At 44.5% G+C, this 20,831-nt stretch overlaps 1 protein-coding gene across 1 annotated transcript; it reads left to right on the top strand.

The window, feature by feature from the left end:
* The first annotated feature begins 7,567 nt into the window (after positions 1-7,567).
* LOC308475309 (collagenase 3-like) lies at positions 7,568-14,004 on the top strand. Its single transcript, XM_081002382.1, has 6 exons — positions 7,568-7,749; positions 9,126-9,346; positions 9,699-9,844; positions 11,514-11,639; positions 12,335-12,496; positions 13,445-14,004. The coding sequence occupies exons 1-6, from the start codon at positions 7,642-7,644 to the stop codon at positions 13,456-13,458; spliced, it is 777 nt and encodes a 258-aa protein (XP_080858508.1). The 5' UTR covers positions 7,568-7,641; the 3' UTR covers positions 13,459-14,004.
* The last annotated feature ends 6,827 nt before the right edge of the window (positions 14,005-20,831 follow it).

The following is a 20,831-nucleotide window of genomic DNA, read 5'->3' as shown; positions in this document are numbered from 1 at the left end:
CACCAGAGCACAATTTCTATTCTCATCCTGAAGCAAAGTTCTTAACCTGAAGCACTATTTCTGGGTTAGTGGAGTCTGTAACCTGAAGCGTATGTAACCTGAAGCGTATGTAACCTGAGGTACCACTGTATTCAGATTCTTTGGATGCCCATGAATTCTAGTGTTAACAAGGGGGGGGGCGGGACTTTTCGCCACATACTCTTTCCATGCCATGCATAGTTTTATAAACTTCTGATCAGGTCTCCTCTTCCTTGCCTTCTTCTCTAAACTAAAAAGTCCCAAACGCTGCAAGCTTTCTTCCTGGGGGAAGTAAGCCATGTGCTTCACCGCTGAGCTACGGCCCTGGATGTTCACTGTCTGTCCAAGTGGGTGGGGAAAACCACCTTGTGGTGATACTCCATCTGAACAAATGCAGAGGCCTCAACAGGGAGGGTGCACAAGGCCCAGGCTCTTTGCCTGGACTCCCTCGGCTGAGACCTTGGGGAACAAAATGGCACTCGTTGGAGACAGTTCTGGGCTAGACGAACTAAGGGCTGACTCAGCAGTGTAGGGTTTGTATGTTACAGCATCCTCCAATGCAATTGCTGACGCGTGTTTCCAGCTTATCCCTGAGGCTAGGATAAAAGGCATGCAGCACAAGGGTAGACAATGCGGTTACCTTCCATGTGTCTTTGGACTCAATTTCCCATCATCCCTTGCCTGTATGGCCAATTGCTGGGGATGATGGGAGCTGCGGTTCATCAACATCTGAAGAGTACCGCATTGACTACTTCTAATGCAGCATATAACCAAGCTGCTGCCACAATATCTCATGTCTGAGGGGTAGCCAATGTGGTCCACTCCAGATGGGCATGTTAGCAGTGGCTGATGGAATATGTAGTCCAGCAACATCTGGAGGGCCCTGCGTTGGCTACCCCTCAAGTAAAGAAGGCTGGAAGACTTCTTTAGAATATGGATTCGCCTATCAGCTGCAGGGTTTGTTGACAGATCTGTTCTAGATTCACACAGCTGTGTTCAGCTCAGATTGAACATGGCAGCCCTAACTTGCAAATCATCTGACCTCACAATGCTTTTCAGTAGAAACAGTTCAGCTGTGATTCATCAAGCGAAAAACCAAAGGCAGCTGGACCAGCCCCAAGTATTGTGTGCACCATATTCAAACTTCTTGCTCACATTGCAAGAAAGATAAACTGCAGACCCATCTCTCTCTCAAACACACCCTTCATTTCTCTCGTATGATCTCACTCAGTCCTGTGGTTTAAGGTGCTTTCATATTGCATAATTGAACTACGATTGTGCCACCAACCAACACTAATTTGCTAGAGAAAAGTCGCAGCAAGCACCTTAGGAAGCAACCCTGCAAAAGCAACTTTTCAAAGAATCCTAGACAGAAGGCCTCATGGCCATTTTAACCGGAGCAGATTCAAAAAGTAGTTGCCTCGTTTGGACTTAGCTGTTGTGATTGCTGGAAGAATCCATGGGAACATATAAAGGTGCCATCAGGCTATTGGTTTGCCTAGCTCACATGGCCTACAGCAGCGGTGGCCAAACTTGGCCCTCCAGCTGTTTTGGGACTACAATTCCCATCATCCCTGACCACTGGTCCTGTTAGCTAGGGATGATGGGAGTTGTAGTCCAAAAACTGCTGAAGGGCCAAGTTTGGCAACCACTGGCCTACAGTAACTGGAAGTGACTCTCCAAGGTTTCAGCCAAGGTTCTCTTGCCAGGCCTACCTGAAGATGCTGGGATTGCACCTGAGACCTTCTGCATGCCAAGCATTTGCTGTTCAACTGAGGTACAGCCCTTCCCTGTTGGAGAAGGTAAGCCATTTGGAAGACTAATGAGCAGATAGGAACAGAATGATCCTTCAGATTTTGCACTGCTCCAAATTTTGAGATACAGCCCTCACAAGAACATACTAAGAACCTGCTGGGTCAACCGAATGGACCATCTAGTCCAGGATCCTGTTCTCACAGTGGCCAACCAGATGCCCAGGGACCCTTGGAGGGTCCCTATTTTCCAGGGACAGTCCCAGATTTACAGAAGCCATTCCGGTTTCTGATGTGATCCTGGAATGTCCCACTTTTCCTTTGTTGTTGTTGTTTAGTCGTTTAGTCGTGTCCGACTCCTCGTGACCCCATGGACCAGAGCACGCCAGACACTCCTGTCTTCCACTGCCTCCCGCAGTTTGGTCAGACTCGTGTTGGTAGCTTCGAGAACACTGTCCAACCATCTCGTCCTCTGTCGTCCCCTTCTCCTTGTGCCCTCCATCTTTCCCAACATCAGGGTCTTTTCCAGGGAGTCTTCTCTTCTCATGAGGTGACCAAAGTATTGGAGCCTCAGCTTCAGGATCTGTCCTTCCAGTGAGCACTCAGGGCTGATTTCCTTCAGAATGGAGAGGTTTGATCTTCTTGCACTCCATGGGACATCAGTTCCTTAGGACATCCCTATTTTCCTTGGAGAAATGTTGGAGGGTATGGAGTTGTGCGACCCCCCCCCCCCCCGAGTCAAGGAGGAAGTAACCACAAGACTTTTAGAAGACATCTGTGGGAATGAGTTGCACAGTTTTAACTACGCACTGCTTGAAGAGAAGGACTTTTTCATCACAAAAAAGTGCCAAATGCATTAAAATGATTATTTCATGATAAACCTTCTATAAAAATGTGCACATTGAGTTTAAATACACATCCAAAAATCACTTTATAATATAATAAAGTATGATTTCGTTATAAAATGTGCATTTAAGTTCATAATTAGATATGACTTTTCATGTAGGTTTTTTGTTTGTTTGTTTAAATGACTTTAATGCAGGAATAGGATAGGTCAGACTTATGAACTATCATGTGTGAAATTGACTTGGTTCAGAAAGAGACTCAGCTGCCCATCGCTTAGTCACACAGGGCTTTTGTTAGGACGGATCATGACTTTTTCATGCTTTTGCTACTTAATGTCTTTCCTCCATTTCAGTTAGCTACATGGGGCTACAAGGAAGGAATGAGAAATGTCACGAGGATCTGTGGAGAGGCTTGAGATGGTTATAAAATGAAGTGGTTTCTTGATGACGATGGAGCACGATGGCAGGAATCCACTCTAGACTTTGGTGGACAAAAGACTAACTCATATCTATTTTTTCCTGGTTTGTGGCTAACAGATAGCTACAGTTTCTCAACATTGCACAAAGGGATCACGTACGGCTGATGCTTCAGTCATGATGAAATTCTTCATTTCAGATATCAAGGTATGTTGGCATCTAAAGTGTTTCTGACCTTATTGGTTTAGTGCATAAACCTGCCAACTTTCCAAGATGACTCGCCGAAAATTCTTAGGTAAAGTTGGCAATTTCAGTCAAATAAAATCACACCCAAAACAGGAAAACGAGAAGAGCAGTCATTGAACAATCTATTGTTCAACATCAGCACAGATTTAAAGTAACAGTCGCATCAAACAATGCTTAGAAAAAATTGAAAGTATTCATCCTCCTATAAAGTTCCTGTGTGGTGGGATGTGAATTGTTCAAATTTGTTTGTTTCAGCTATTATAATCTTTAATCTTGAAGCCCCAAAGAGTCTGAAAAAAGCAAGGATAGCAAACTTGTCACCATCCAGATGTTTGTTGGACTACAACTCCCATCAGCCCCAGCCACCATGGCCAGTGGTCAGGGATGATGGGAGTTGTAGTCCAACTACATCTGGAGGGCCATAGGCTCCCCATTCCTAAAGAGTTTTTTAAAATGTAATTTGGATTTGAATGAATTTGAAGTTGAGTGAAGTGGACATCATTCAAAGTTCTACCCCAAAATGAACGTAATCTATGTTCAGTTCATCCAGCAATTATGGGAACTACTTCCAGCTGTTGTTCAGAGATTTTTGAACTAATTTGCTGAACTGCATGAACTGGCTCAGTCCAAGTGCTGAGAATAAGGAATGTCGCCTGTCTGCCAGTGATGATGCTGGAGTTGTATGTGCAGAGTGAAAATTATAAAGCTTCAATTGCACAGATCAGCAGAAATACACTATAGCACACCCACTGGCATCTCTCTTTCCAAAAAGGAAGTGGATAAATAAGGAGAGCAGGATGCAGATCATTATTATTTATCCCTTATACAGTGGTACCTCGGGTTACAGACGCTTCAGGTTACAGACTCCAATAACCCAGAAATAGTATCTCGGGTTAAGAACTTTGCTTCAGGATGAGAACAGAAATCGCATGGCAGCGGGAGGCCCCATTAGCTAAAGTGGTACCTCAGGTTAAGAACAGTTTCAGGTTAAGAACGGACCTCCAGAATGAATGAAGTTCTTAACCCGAGGTACCACTGTATTATTTATCCTGTGTTGGGCTCTCAAAAAACCTTGCTTTTGTCCCATAAATAATAAAACGGTTGAAGAAAGTGACTCGTCTACCCCTTCAATTTCCCCAGCCTTTTACAAGCGTGTAAGTTTAGTCGTTTGTGTTTGTCACCATTTTCTTCCAACGTTTTGCAACCAATTGTACATGCAGCGATGTGCCTTACAGTAACACGATCGCTTTACATGCTGCAAAACTGCCTATACTTGATTGCATCTACAGTTTATTTAGTCAGTTTATCTAGTTAGTTAACTATTTCTACAAAGGGACTGAAGGCAGATCGAAAGCAGGAACAAGTGAAAGCAAACATAATCTCATAAAAATCCAATATGGGCTCAAATTAATGGGTTGACAGTATCCAACCCATTGAACAAAATCCAGGAATACAGAAAGAGCACAGAACCAAATCAGCAAACAGTACATAACCGGCAAAGACAGGCATTGCTTTATTTTAAAGTAGTTTACCATGAAATAAATCTGAGCTCAGAAGCAGAGAGGCAGGCAAAACTGATCTTTCAAAATAGGTGTAATATCAACAATTCTGGCTGTAGCCATCAAAACTGCAGCAGATGAGTTCTGCATCTGTTGTTGTTGTTGTTCAGACTTGGTGAATAAAGTCTCCCTCAAAGGTCTCCATCAAGTTTGAGAACCACGGATCTATTAGCAACTCACAAATTGCTTTTCCACAAAATGGGGAGCCCAGCTCAGTGTCCTGTTCTCAGCGTGCCTGTAGGAAGTCCACAAGCAGGTTCTGGTGCATTTCCATCCACAAGCTCTGGTGGGTGTCTTATTCAAATGCAAGGGAAAGATTACCAAAGATCTCCCACCCACCCATTAGCTCTTATCGCTTGCATGAGCAAACTACTACCAGCATGACACTCTGTTTGACAGATTTGCACTGGCTGCCAATATGCCACCAGGCTAAGTTCAAGGTGTGGGCAACAGATAAGGCCCTATACAGCTCAGGATCAGGTCACTTGAGAGACTGCCTTACCCCCTACATACCTAATAGGTCACTGCAGTCTGCAGGGGAGTTTCTTTTGCAAGTTCCAAAGATTTCAGAAACCTACTCTGCAATAACTCAGAGCACGGATTTTAGTGCGGTTGCCCCTGTTCTGTAGAATATCAAGAGATGATAGCAGACCTTCCAAGTGTCCCTGTTTTCCAGGGACAGCCCCAGATTTACAGAAGCCATTTTGGTTTCTCATTTGATCCTGGAATGTCCTGCTTTTCCTTAGAACGTCCCTATTTTCATCGGAGAAATATTGAAGGGTATGGAGTGATCTGACCCCCAAGCCAATGAGATAAGTAACTATACAACCTCTAGAAGACATCTGAAGGCAGCTCTGTATAGGGAAGTTTTCTTAAATGTTTTATGTTCTATTGTGTTTTTATATATGTTGAAAGCCTCCCAGAGTGGCTGGGGCAACTCAGTAAGATGGGTGCCGTATAAATAGAATAATAATAATAATAATAATAATAATAATAATAATAATAATAATTTATTATTTATACCCCGCCCATCTGGCTGAGTTTCCCCAGCCACTCTGGGCAGCTCCCAATCAAGTGTTAAAAACAGTACAACGTTAAATATTAAAAACTTCCCTGAACAGGGCTGCCTTAAGATGTCTTCTGAATGTCAGGTAGTTGTTTATCTCTTTGACATCTGATGGGAGGGCGTTCCACAGGGCGGGCGCCACTACCGAGAAGGCCCTCTGTCTGGTTCCCTGTAGCCTCACTTCTCGCAATGAGGGAACCGCCAGAAGGCTCTCAGCACTGGATCTCAGGCTGAATGATGGGGGTGGAGGCGCTCCTTCAGGTATACAGGACCGAGGCCGTTTAGGGCTTTAAAGGTCAGCACCAACACTTTGAATCGTGCTCGGAAACGTACTGGGAGCCAATGCAGATCTCTCAGAACTGGTGTTATGTGGTCCTGGCGGCCACTCCCAGTCACCAGTCTAGCTGCTGCATTCTGGATTAGTTGTAGTTTCCGGGTCACCTTCAAAGGTAGCCCCACATAGAGCACATTGCAGTAGTCCAAGCGGGAGATAACTAGAGCATGCACCACTCTGGCAAGACAGTTGGCGGGCAGGTAGGGTCTTAGCCTGCATACCAGGTGGAGCTGGTAGACAGCTGCCCTGGACACAGAGTTAACCTGCGCCTCCATGGACAGCTGTGAGTCCAAAATGAATCCCAGGCTGCGCACCTGGTCCTTCAGGGGCACAGTTACCCCATTCAGGACCAGGGAATCCCCCACACCCACCCGCTCCCTGTCCCCCAAAAACAGTACTTCTGTCTTGTCAGGATTCAACCTCAATCTGTTAGCCGCCATCCATCCTCCAACCGCCTCCAGGCACTCACACAGGACCTTCACCGCCTTCACTGGTTCTGATTTAAAGAAGAGGTAGAGCTGGGTGTCATCTGCATATTGATGAACACCCAGCCCAAACCCCCTGATGATCTCTCCCAACGGCTTCATATAGATATTAAAAAGCATGCAGGAGAGGATGGAACCCTGAGGCACCCCACAAGTGAGAGCCCAGGGGTCTGAACACTCATCCCCCAACACCGCTTTCTGGACACGGCCCAGGAGAAAGGAGAATAATTGAATAAGACATGCCTATTTTCATTGCAGAAATGTTGGAGGGTATGTGGCAGGTGCCCACAATCTGCACTTTCCAGTACCAAGTGAAGAGTGAAGACATCCCCACCCCACCCCCGATGGACTTTTTCAGTTGGCTATATGGCTCTTTGCCACAACTGTTTGTTTTGTTTGGTTCTAGTTTTTTAAAATATATTTCTGATTATATTTGTGTTTTCAGCTGTTATTTTGCTGTTTTTATAGAACATTATTTTGAGATGGTTGTATAATGATGATGATGATGATGATGGGAGGAGGAGGAGGAGAAGAAGAAGAAGAAACAACCTCAGCTGACCATCTCTCTAGCAAAGAAACTGTCTGCAGATGGGTTTGGGGAGGAAGTCTCCTTGTTACTCTGAGGTTTCAGCTGACAACGCAATAAAGAGGAATGAGGTACGTTGCTTCCTATGTAAGACTGACACTCGAGGAGCGGTGGGGGTTTTTCCTTTAGAGAGTTACCACTTCATGTTCCCCCCCCCCCAAAAAAAGTATGACATAAACTCCCAAAGCCACAGACAATGTGACAACATGGCATGAGTCAGTGGGGGCTACCACCAGAAGTGCAATGTCTCTATATAAAGGTTCCATGTGCTGTTGGCAGACACCACAGGCTGAAGATCTTCTCCTCTGATACGGGTCCTTCAGTAAGATCCACAATGAACGGCGCCCTGATCTGCATGGCACTTTTTCTGCCCTACAGCTTGGCTGTCCCAATAGCTCACGACCCTGAAGCACAGAGCGTTGAGGATATGAAGTTTGTAGAGGTATGTGACGTCAAAGCTTTTATTGGCAGTAAATATTAGCTGTCCTGCCACTATATTGTAGGGAAGGCTTTATTTTTAATCGTGTATTATGTTGCTGTGAAGGATGGATGTAAATGTTTGTGGGCAGCACGTGACCTGTTGCTTCTAGGTGTACATCATCTCTTCCAACATAAAGCTGCTGCCCTTGGCTCCTTGGGGAGGAAGGGTGGGATGTAAATTCAATAAATAAATGTATAGTGGACTTTTTCACATGATCTCCCATCCAGGCACTGACCAGGGCCAGACCCACTTAATTGCTGCAAGGTAGCAACCTTCAGTCCACAGTCCTAGTCTGAAATTGAGATTTGCAATGGAATTGGTTGCATCCACAAACTTTAATTGAAAAGGATGTGGTGGTCTAATTTGTCCAAACTACAGTCAACCTAGATGTGACTGCAGCAGCAATGCATCTACATGTGTATGTTTATAGTGGGGGTCTGATCCTGCCATGATCATCGTCATTACATTATTCGAACAAATAGGCCATTTTTGCAGAGTTTGGACCAAAGTGGCAGGGGCAACAGAGCACAAAAGAGTTAAGCTGCTGCCCATTGGGGCTGGTAAGGCACAAGACCAACAGTGGGGGGAGCCAGAGCCAATGGCAGGCAGAGCAGCCCCACAGCTGGTTGTAAATAAGGAGGCAGAAGATTGACCAAGGGCAGCCTGGGGATTGGTGGGGCAGCTCTCCATTTGCCTTAATGGGACAGCATCCTTCTGATAATACCAGTTGCCTTTATGCTACTGGACCTGATCTGAGGGTGTTACTCTGGTCTACAAAACCCCTGAATGTCATGGACCCAAATATTTGGTGGAGCCCCGTATCTCCTTGAATGCTCAGACTTAAGATCAGTGGCGAAGGGCATTCTGGTGGTACCAGTGATGGGCACTGCCTGTTACAAGGTGATGCGAGGCTGTCCCAATGGTGGGATGCCATCCAATTGGAAGTACCATTGGTCCCCCTTAGTATCATATTTCCATCACCGTTCGAAAGGCGCAGAGTTTATTGAGATGATTGGTGGAGGCCACTACACAATGTGCTTTATAAAACTGCACCGTATTTATGTTCTTATTGTAGGTAGGATTTTATGTGTTGGTGTGCATATCATCCTGGGTTAGAGGACCTTCCAGAGAGGGTGCGAAGGGAGGGAGATTGCCAAAAGAAATCACTTCCTACACCTTTCTGCCAATGAAAACCTTTCATTTTCCTGAAGGAAAAGAAACAACTCAAATGTCTGGCCCAGCTGCCTCCATCACACCATCAGTAAAATGTCATTTGCAAGGTGCAATAAATGCATGATGGAGCGCTCTTAATTTGGCTTTCTTGCTTCCTGGTACAGGCTTATCTCGATAAGTACTTCCCATCATCATCATCACATCTTAAAAGTGGCGGTCAAAGCATAGAGGAGAAGCTCAGACAAATGCAGAGTTTCTTTCATTTGACTGTCACTGGGAAAATGAACCAAGAAACGATGGAGACAATGGAGCAGCCTCGGTGTGGAGTCTCAGATATCTCAGAAAAATCTGCAGTAAGATGGGGAAAGACATTGCTGACATACAGGTTAGCCCTGCTAAAGTCTCCTCTCTCTTTCTCTCCCTTTGAAATATCATGTTAAGTTGTGGGTGAACATATCAGACGACACAGCGATTCTTCAAACACCTCTTGTTTATTCACAGGCCAGGACAGAACTGAACTGAAGGGTTCAGTCAGCCTGCTTATATAGAGCTCCAGTACAACGTTACTGTAACAACTTTCTAAAACTATCCAATCACTGAATGTCACTTTCGATCCCTTATTTGTATAACTATCTACAGTATCCCCCTGCTGGCCCAGGGTGAGAACTTCAGTACATAACATATCAGAAGTGACATTTCCTGGATACTAATATTTTGGTTTTCCCTGTTGCTCCCAGGATTAATAACTACACCCCAGATATGCCGAAGTCCAAGGTGGAAGAGGCAATAGCAAAGGCATTCAAGGTGTGGAGCGATGTGACCCCATTGCAGTTCAGGAGAACTTCCAGACCTGCTGATATTGAAATCTGGTTTGCAACTGGTGGTAAGGGATGTTTATATTTATGAACTACCCAAATAAAACATGAACATTTTAATTTTTTTTAACACATAGAGTGAGTGGGGCCTTTTCTGGAGCATTACTCGGGAACAGTCATCAGAAAATCGCCTCTGAGTTAACCATGGAGGGGGGGAAGATGCTTTCACTGATCAAATTCTAAGTAGCCTTCTTTGTCCATAAACAGGGGCAGATATGTTTTGCAATGGTACTCCCTGCCTCTACTAGGGCTAATACTTTGAAAATGCTTGCTGCACTATTCAGACCTGAGCTGATTGTTTCAGCCTGAGGCATGGTCGAGCCGGCCCTATCCTTAACATTAGTGCTGTCCGGACCTGTCAGTCCTTATGAAAAGAAGTAAGCCCTAACTAGCTCAGTTAGGAGGGATGCGGGTGGCGCTGTGGTCTAAACCACTGAGCCTAGGGCTTGCCGATCAGAAGGTCGGTGGTTTAAATCCCAGGGAGGGGGTGAGCTCCCGTTGCTCAGTCCCTGCTCCTGCCAACCTAGCAGTTTGAAAGCACGTCAAAGTGCAAGTAGATAAATAGGTACCGCTCTGGCAGGAAGGTAAACAGCGTTTCCGTGCGCTGCTCTGGTTTGCCAGAAGTGCTGGCCACATGACCCAGAAGCTGTCTGCAGACAAACGCCGGCTCCCTTGGCCAGTAAAGCGAGATGAGCGCTGCAACCCCAGAGTCGCCCATAACTGGGCTTAATGATCAGGGGTCCCTTTAGCTCAGTTAGAGACAGTATAGTTCTGTTTAAAAAGGAAGTGGGTTGGTGAGGGGCAAAATATATATATCCCAAAACCGCCGCCCCAAAAAGCAACTACCACCACCTAGACCTGTGACCGTCCCAATGTTGTGGGACTCCAACACCCATCAGTCCCGTTCAGCAGCATCAGTGATCAGGGATGGCAGCAGTTGCTTTCCAATGACATCTGGAGGACATCTTGACTTCTCCCCAGTCTAGTCCTGTTACTCCCTTTACTCAGGCGTTCCTAATTCTTTAGAAACATGAGTTGTGGAAGCACAACGAACAGTGCATTTCATCCAAAGGTTTAATCGCTGCCGCCACTGCTGCCACTGATATGGAGCACCTGCAGACAGCCTTTTTCATGTGCGCTCATGATGATATGTGCTCATGATGCTATTGGTGTGGTCACACCTGAGTCTGCTTTCAAGACTGTTTGTACCTGAAAAAGTTTTGAGTTGGTCGTTCTGCTTTCTTTCCTGCCATGGCATACTCCATAACTTCCTTTTCATACTACAAATGTTTGGTTCTGCTTTTGGTGTGCTAGAGCCCCTCTGGACAACCATAAGGTGCTAGGCAGCATCTCAGGTCCTCCTAGTGGTGCAGCAATAAAACTGCTAGTATATTTGCAAAACTAAGCAGGGTCCAGTATAGTTTCAACTAATAAAGCTGAATGAATCCACCACTGATGCCTTGTTATTGTAACAAGAACATGCTGCAGAATACACCTACAATGAAATACCAATCAGGAGGGGAACCATATGGTGTCCATACATGGCCATTTGGAGAGCCAAATAGCCGCAGTGTGATTGGGGCTACACGAGCAGGCGGAAAATGTCAGTGTATTGTGACTGCTAACCTAACTGCAAGTTTTGCGCTGACAGTAGCTGTTACTTCCTTTCAAATGCAGCCCATGGCGACGGTTCTCCTTTTGATGGAAGAGGAGGGACGTTGGCTCATGCCTATTTTCCTGGACAAGGCATAGGGGGAGATGCTCATTTTGATGACAGCGAGCGCTTTTCGGAATTCAACAGAGGTAAGTGATTTCCTGCTGAGTGTTTCTGTTGGTTGGTTGGTTGGTTGGTTGGTTGGTTGGTTGGTTGGTTTCGTTTCTGTTCCGTCTCTCCCAACCCCCAGTGTAACAAGGCAGCTTGAAAGCATAAGCAACAATCAAATCGTTATAAAATAAACCTTATGGAGATAAAAGCACAGCAATGGCAAAATATTAGGCGAAGCAACAAAAGTCAGTTGAGAAACGTTTTAACCTGAAAATGCCTGCTGGAATAATACCATTTTCACTGCTTGTCCAAAAGTGAGCAGTGATGGGGTCAGGTACCCCCCGCTAGGGAGGTTGTTCCAAGTTCTAGGTGCCCCTAGGGATGATTCAGAAAACCATTATTTCTGAATTCTGATATGAGGATCAGAACCAACAACTCAATCCTAGTCATAGCTACCCCAGAAGTAAGTTCCATTGAACTGAATGGGGCTCCCTCCTGGTTGGCCACCGTGAGAACAGGATACTAGATTAAATGAGGTTTTTGGGTTGATCCAGCAGGCTATTATTATGTCCCTATGACAGTTTTCTAGATGCAGTATTTTCATTTTTCAACATGTGCCATGGGGAATGTGTCTGTGGCCTGGAGGTGGACACATGCCACCATATATCCCCTTGGGATACGTACTCGACACTCACCTTACTCCCTTCCCTGTTTTTCTTCTTCTGTCTTTTAGAAATCAACCTATTCCTTGTTGCTGCACATGAATTTGGTCATTCCTTGGGACTGAGCCATTCAAATGTCCGTGGTTCTTTGATGTTCCCTTCCTATTCCTTTGTGAACCCAAATAAGTTCAACCTCCCACACAACGACAGGCAAAGGATCCAGAGATTATACGGTAAATTCCCTGTGAATAATCTTGTTTCCCACAACTAATTCCATATTAATCAGACTCCCCTCCCAACCCTACAATCTCAAGCTAATTTCAGTGGCTCCCATCAAGCAAAGGAGATCTATGCAAAGCTGTAAGAATATGTAAGAATACGGATCTTCTCTTTGGGCCATGGAAATTGGCCATCATCTAACTTTCCATTGTTGCATATAGTGCCCACCATGCAATAATGTATTGGCTGGAGAGCATAACTGGCTAGCACATTATCATTGGAAGAGGCACTAATCCCACTTGCTCATGTTGGGCCACTTAGTCTCCACCCACAGCATTCAACCCGGACGCTGAGGTCCTCCTCCGAGGGCCTTCTGGCAGTTCCCTCCCTGTGAGAAGTGAGGTTACAGGGAACCAGGCAGAGGGCCTTCTCGGTAGTGGCGCCTGCCTTGTGGAACGCCCTCCCACCAGATGTCAAAGAAATAAACAACTATCTGACTTTTAGAAAGAATCTGAAGGCAGCCCTGTTTCGGGAAGTTTTTAATGTTTGAGGTTTTATTGTGTTTTTAATATTCTGTTGGGAGCCACCCAGAATATTAATAAAATTAATTAATTTATTAATAATAATGGAAATAGTAGTAGTAGTAGTATACTTACTGGTACCACACACCACAAAACTGAATACAGGGTAAAAGGGTAATTTTTCATACTGCGTACAGAAGTCTTATGGCTGTGTCCACAAGACTTAAAACCAAACATAAAATATAGCAAGTCTGCAATCCTATACATCTATCCAGCCCCATTGATATGTATGAGAAATAAGGGTGGAAACCTATATTTCCTTACTGAGCAAATTTTGTCTGAAGATACTTGTGTAGATATTGGTAGTATTTCCTTGGATATTTTAACTTAATTGCATAATTTATTTATTGTCTCTTAAATATCCTTATTTTTCTTCCTCAGGACTGCCAAAGTGAAATCCTCAAAGCATCATGGATAAAATTCATCTTGTATCTTTAAACATCTTTGGCAACCCTAACAAGAAGTAGCACTAAGGCCAACTTAGAGACATTTATGTTTACGATATATTCACATATAGGGGGATTTCTTCACTCTAGTCTCTATTCCCCTTTTCCAAGGCTTCCCTTTACAAGGGAGAAAAAGTCCTAAAATCTGCAATGCTTAATTAGGTGATGAAGCTTTGAACTTTCATTTTCTGTCTGGTTATTTATCTATGTATTCGCTTGCAAAGGAAGACTCCGGGTTATGGTTGCTTGTCCTGATATCATTGTCTTACCTTTTGCAAAGAAAACATTGTGCTGTGTGTCTCAGGCCTGATCAACTTTGACACACACAGCAAGGCTGTTTTTTTAAAGTTCTCTGTTCAGTTCCACCCACAAACTGGGTTGTAATGGATGAACCAATTACGTGTTTCAACACCATGAACTATTTCCACCTTGTTTAGTTCACATTTGTTTTAGGGCAGGAAAGCCCTTTTTAACAATAAAGCAAAATATCTTAAATTTGTGCTATTTATTTACATAATTTTTTTTCTACGGAAATTTCTACCTCACTATTCAAGGAAATTTGTGGCACAGCTTACAAAACAGAACTAAAGCAGAGGGCCAGAGTTCCTTCTGGAGAACCTTCCAAGGGCCACATTCCAGTGGTGGGCAGGGCCAGAGCTAACAGTGGGCAGAGCAATGAATGTAGACTTTATTGGGCTAGTTTCATCACACTTTATCCTCCATAAGCAAGAGGAATTATTAGAGTTTAAGGACGTATTCCAGTTATGTAAAACCATTTGGCCCAATGAGGAACAAAGACTGGAGAAAGTTTCACAGGCCAGACCGAGAGGCCTGGAGACCCACATTCTGCCCTCTGGCCAGTGGTTGCCCAGCCACTGTGAAGACCTTTTACCAATAATTGTTGGGGTGCGTCCTGGGAGCCAGGGGCAATTGGCAGCCCCAGCTGGCTCCAGCCCACCGGCCAGCAGCTGGGCAAACTCCGGTTCTCGGAACAGCATCAAAACTGTGACTCAAGCCTCAGAAACCTTTAGAGACTGAGCACGCGAACCTGCAGAGATAAGAACTCTTTGCAACGGAAAGGCAGACAGAGGCATATGTAAGCATATTTACAAGCATTTTATTCAGCATCAGGACAAAGGAAAAACATGTCTGCTCCCCTTCGTGTCCAAGCAAAAGCAGGAAGCACAAAGCAAAAGCAATACACAAACAGAAGTTCCCAGCAAGCTATGCTGGAATGTAAGCAGACATGTGACATACAACAGCTCCACACATCTGTTTAGGTGGAACGGAACATCATAATCCTAACAATAACTTCCAACACCTTCAAAGATGAAGGGACTCAAAGAGGGAGCTCTGCTGAAAACCTTAGTGTTTTTTGCTACCTGTCAGGGACTGGGCAGAGGAGGAATGGTGGAGACTGCCTCTCTATCCTGACCCTTCCAAGGAGGAGGAAAAGGAAGACAGTGTAGATTTACAACAGTGGTTTAAGGGAGGTTGCAGCTTAGAGGAAGATGAGGGGGAAAGTTGGGAAATCATGGGAGATCCAGAGCAACACCCGGCTGACACGTTATCATTAGAAGGTATTCTAGACCCTCCATCTCCCAGAACCAAGCGAGCCTTAAAAGTAGGAGAGCAAAGAGCTCAAAGACAGAGGGCACTTAGTGGCACCCGTAGAAGTGATGAATGAGGAAGTGGGAGAGATGGGGGGGGTGGAGATTCACTCGGAACAACGCCATTATCCAAGAGGCTGGGTTCTATAGCCTGCCTCTGTAAAGATTGAAATAAAAAAGGACTGTAAAAAACTTTTCCTTGTCTTTATACAGTGGACGCTCGGGTTGCAAACGTGATCCGTGCGGGATGCACGTTCGCAACCCGCAGCGTTCACAACCCACGTCTGCGAGTCTGCGCATGCGCAGGTTGCGATTTGGCCTTCTGCGCATTTGCAAAACGTGATTTAGCACTTCTGCTAAATTATAAGTTATAAGGGTTAATGTGGTTCCTGCTGCTTTTTTGGAAAAACAAAACCCTCAGATGCAATGAAATTAATGAGCTGTTACTGCATTCTGATCATAAAGTCACCCAGGGAATATTTCTATCCATGCAAGAAAATTGCAATATACCTACACCTCTATTTCACCTGTTTACTACTTTTGAAAGACAGATTATACAATGACTACAAATACTTCCAGCCTCAAAGGCAACATGCCGCTGCTGGGATTGACCAATAGGGACAGTGCTTGTTGCACGTGGGTACTGCTTGTGAACTTTCCATTAGGTTAGGGCATCTAGTTGGCCAATGGACTAAATGGCCAGAACCTTTGGCCTGAGCCAGCAGAGATCTTCCTGTGTTCTTATATAGCCGCCTGCCGTAACGTTGTGCAATGTCCAGAGAGAAGGGGTCATCTGAGAGCCAGCCAAGACCAAGAACAAACATCTTCTTTCCTTCAGGCAAGGCACCACAACTTCCTGGATAAACCTCAAAGCCTTATGTTTGCTTGCAGACAGAACAATGGGCAAGATCTGGTGTGAAGCATTAAGCACGAAATAAGAGTGCGGATCATTTTCATCTGAGATCAAGGAAATGTGCTAATGCCTAATAGTTAATGCAAGAGCAAATATGGTGGATACAGACTGTGCTGGTTATAAACAGGAAGGGCAAGGCAGGAACCATTATTATTATTATTATTATTATTATTATTATTATTATTATTATTTCTGATTCATCAGTATTTACACAGGGCATCCCACTAGGGGCTAGGCATCAGAGTCCAGTGCAGTATAGCCTAGGGCCTCCCCCAAAATCATAGAATTCTAGAGTTGGAAGGGACCACGAGGGTCATCTAATCCAACCCCCTGCAATCCTGGAGTCTTTTTGCCCAATGTGGGTATTGACCCTTGAGATTAAGAGTCTCATGCTCTGCCGACTGAGCTATCCCGAATGACCATCCAGAGAGTAGCAAATGATGGGGGAAGCAACAAAGAGGTCAGAAATCATCACCAGAGTCAGCCTGGGCATGCCAGCACCCAGATACACCAACGCTGGTTGCCGCAACATCCTTCTTTTAAAAACAAATGTTATGTTCAGGTGGCAGCCAGCTAGGTGTGTTCATAGTTGCAGGTGCTCACTTTATTATCTTCGCTTAGATAATATAAAATCATTTTCTATCAGAAGGTGGTGCTTTATCTCAAATCAATGTGGGCAATAGAAGCACAATCAATTTTCGGGTCAAGATGGTGCCGTGATTTAAGCTACAGTGGCTCATGGTTGGAGATGGGGCAGAAGAAGAGGCGGTGGTGTTCTCCTGATAGGTAGCAGTGAGGAAAGGCCTGTTTTGGTGGCACCAGTCCAGAATTCTCCCAACCTTGCTGCCTTGCCTCATCTGTGTCCTGGCAAGCACATTGTGACCAGGAGGATGTCACTGGCCCAGAAGAAGAAGAAGAAGAAGAAGAAGAAGAAGAAGAAGAAGAAGAAGAAGAAGAAGAAGAATTAATTTATTTATAACCCACCCATCTGGCTGGGTTTCCCCAGCCACTCTAGGAGGGTCCCAACAGAAAATTAAAAACATGATAAAACATCAGACATTAAAAGCTTCCCTAAACAGGACTGCCTTCAGATGTCTTCTAAAAGTCAGGTAGTTCTTTATTTCCTTGACATCTGATGGGAGGGCGTTCCACAGTGGTGGGTGCCACTATCGAGAAGGCCCTCTGCCTGGTTCCCTGTAACTTCACTTCTCGCAGTGAGGGAACCGCCAGAAGGCCCTCGGCGCTGGACCTCAGTGTCCGGGCTGAACGATGGAGGTGGAGACATTCCTTCAGGTATTCTGGGCCGAGGTCATTTAAGTCTTTAAAGGTCAGCACCAACACTTGGAATTGTGCTCAGAAATGTGCTGGGAGCCAATGTCGGTCTTTCAGGACCTACCTCTCCTCACAAATCACACTACTGATAAAATGCACATGGTCCTCTAAGATCATTGTCAAGGATCTAACTGGACCACTGCATGATACAAGAACATAAGGAGAGTCTGCTGGATCACTCTGCCTTCCTGCAGTTTCCAGTAACTGGTACAGTGGTACCCCAGGTTACATACGCTTCAGGTTACATACGCTTCAGTTACATACGCTTCAGGTTACAGACTCAGCTAACCCAGAAATAGTGCTTCAGGTTAAGAACTTTGCTTCAGGATGAGAACAGAAATCGTGCCCTAGCGGTGCAGCGGCAGCAGCGGGAGGCCCCATTAGCTAAAGTGGTGCTTCAGGTTAAGAACAGTTTCAAGTTAAGAACGGACCTCTGGAACGAATTAAGTACTTAACCCAAGGTACCACTGTATTCAGAAGCATTGCTGCCTCTGACCATGGAGGCAAAACATAGACATCATGTCTAGTAGCCATCAATAGCCCTATCCTCCAAGAATTTGTCTAATCGACTTTTAAAGCCATCCAAGTTGGTGACCATCACTGCCTCCTGAGGGAGCAAGTTCTATAATTTAACAATGCATTGCATGGAGGAATACTTTTTTATCTGTCCTGAGTCTTCCAACAATCAGCTTAGTTGGATGTCCACAAGGTCTAGCGTTATGAGAGAGGGAGAAAACATTTCTCTATCCACTTTCTCCAAGACATGCATGGTTTTATAAACTTCTGTCATGTCACCTTCTCAAAATCTTTTCCATCTCTACAATATCCTTTCCGAGGTGAGGCAACCAGAACTGTTCCTGATAACATTTGTTCTGTGAGGTGAGGGGGTGCTAGCCATCTTAAAGAGAGGTTTTTCAGCATGCTCACCAAAATGCTGTTCCCCAGGCCTAAACACAGAGGTAATTGACGTGGTGCCCTTCAGATTTTGTTAGACTACGACACCTCATGTTTTCTTAGCTAATTTTAGTAGTCATCTTGTTCTCTCATGCTCCTCCTAATATTTGAAATGCCTTTTAGTTTCCCACTGTGCTGGTTCTCTCTCTCTCTCTCTCTCTCTCTCTCTTTCTTTCTGTGTGTATGTGAGTGAGTTATTTTAGGGTTGCCAAACATCCGGAATTTCCCAGACATAGCCAGGATTCAGCCATTGGAAGTAACGTCCGGGGAAGATCCAGACGTATGGCAACCTATGTCGGAAGTGTATATTTTGGCAAATTTCATTTTAAGAAAAGCTCAAAAACTTCTTCCTTTTGAGATTTCCTCCCAAAAAAGCTCAACAACTTGTGTCTGGATCTTCACTTTTTTGAAATATGGCAACCCTAGCTATTTGCTGGTGCAACTGTTTTGCCTACCATTCTTAGTAGGCTTATTGTTCTTTTTATAGCATTTTAATGCTGTACTAGTGCCTCTAGGCCATTTAGAAAAAGGCACAATATAAATAAATGAATGAATGAATATTCGCTCCATGTTTAACTCAGCTGTTAACCTGTGATCACTTGTTGTTTCCCAGAGTGAACTGCATATTTCTACAACCACCCTAAGATGAAAACCTACACATTCCTGCCTACTCTTATTCCTACACAGAAGCGTTCTTTGTAAATCAGACTTGTCGTTTCCAAAGTGATCATAAGCACATCACTGCTTAGAATGAAATGCCAGAATAATTAGTCATTGTGGTATTTTTAAACAAATTAATTAAAAAATCAATTTCTTCGCATTGTTGAAAGGTATTCCACAGCATACAAATCAATGGATGAAACAATGCAACTGTTAATAATTTAAAGTTTAAGCATGAACATTTAACTTCCCAAAACAAATAAAGCTGAAGGGCACATTGTTGTTCTTTTTGAAATAACTTAATCCCCAGCACTTCCTTGTGAGGAAAGGATTTTCCAAGTCTCATTCAGACGGTAGGTAATTAAAACAGTCTGGTTCCCACAAGATGGTTCAGAGATTGTTTAGCCACCAGATACAGACACTCACCATTTGGCTTTATCTAAATTATGAGCTTACCTTGAGTCAGAATGCCACCGAAGCTGACCAAACGAAACCCTGAAATGTCTAATCTCTATCACTTGCCTTCAACCCTTTAAGGCCTATAGTCCACCACTGAGACTAGGGAAACTGCAACATTGGAACAACTTATAGTGGGGTCCATGGCCCCAGAAAATTCAAAATGCTTAAGAGCCCTTGAAATCAAGGGGATAAGTTAAGTCTCTGCTAAATTAAGCCTCATTATGCTCTCCATAATTCTCTTTCTTTCCCTTTTTTTAAAAAATAAAAATGGCGGCTGTGGCACTGGTGCATTCCACCATTCACAACCACCAGCTGAAGGTAAATCGTCTACATGGAAAATATTAGGAAATCAGTAGCATCTGTGTTTCATTTCCAGAAAGACAAATGATGAAGATAGAGACAAACCATTGACCCCTCTAATGTATAATTAAGAAAATAAGAAGAGCTCTCTCTGTCTTTTTCTGTTCCAGAGGTATCGTAAGAAGTACTAAGGCATCGACTTGGTCTTTGCAGAAATCATGATGCTAGATCAATCTTTGATCTGATCTAGTAGGGATCTTCTGAGGCTCTTGTGTGCTTTAAGTCCAGTGCTTTTAGGTCCCTCTCAAAGAATATTTAAAGGGGGTCTTGTGGAAAAGAAGATGAGCATGTCCCAAATATGACAGCAGCAGCAATAGTAGTAAGAAGAAGCTGTAGCCATTTTCACGGTGAGTGTGTCCCAGATACAAAGGCAGCAATAAGAATACAAGCATCCAATTTAATTGTGAGCACTGCATGGAAAGTGCAATGGATAGTGGCACAACTCATTTGGAAAACTAATAGAAATTGTTTGGCCAAAAAAAAAGGAAGTAGCACAACTCAAGGGACACCCCTCTCCTTGGCACTAAAGCTGACATATACAGTAAGGCTACCAGTGGTTGCTAGCTATGAGGGCTCCACTGTCGGAGGCAATGGGCCTCTGAAAACCACAGGAGGAGAGAGTACAGTGGTACTTCGGGTTACAGACGCTTCAGGTTACAGACTCCGCTAACCCAGAAATAGTACCTCGGGTTAAGAACTTTGCTTCAGGATGAGAACAGAAATCGCACAATGGCGGCAGCGGGAGGCCCCATTGGCTAAAGTGGTACCTCAGGTTAAGAACAGTTTCAGGTTAAGAACGGACCCCCAGAATGAATTAAGTTCTTAACCCGAGGTACCACTGTATACCTGAAAGAGCATCTTCACCCCCATCGTTTTGCCTGGACACTGAGGTCCCGCACCGAGGGCTTTCTGGCGGTTCCCTCACTGCGAGAAGTGAGGTTACAGGGAACCAGGCAGAGGGCCTTCTCGGTAGTGGTGCCTGCCCTGTGGAATGCCCTCCCACCAGATGTCAACGAAATAAACAACTACTGACT

This window comes from Podarcis pityusensis (genome assembly GCF_964106645.2).
Source record: "Podarcis pityusensis genome assembly, chromosome: 4".
In the NCBI taxonomy this organism is placed as follows: Eukaryota; Metazoa; Chordata; class Lepidosauria; order Squamata; family Lacertidae; genus Podarcis; species Podarcis pityusensis.
Note: the sequence above shows the minus strand (reverse complement) of the source record. Positions and strands in the feature narration are given on the sequence as shown.

Bases quoted from the DNA above. Each gene is read 5' to 3' on its own strand.
- LOC308475309 (XM_081002382.1), top strand. From the start codon at position 7,642: ATGAACGGCGCCCTGATCTGCATGGCACTTTTTCTGCCCTACAGCTTG. The intron at 7,750-9,125 runs GTATGTGACGTC...TTCCTGGTACAG, and splicing joins AGGATATGAAGTTTGTAGAG to GCTTATCTCGATAAGTACTT. The intron at 9,845-11,513 runs GTAAGGGATGTT...TTTCAAATGCAG, and splicing joins AATCTGGTTTGCAACTGGTG to CCCATGGCGACGGTTCTCCT.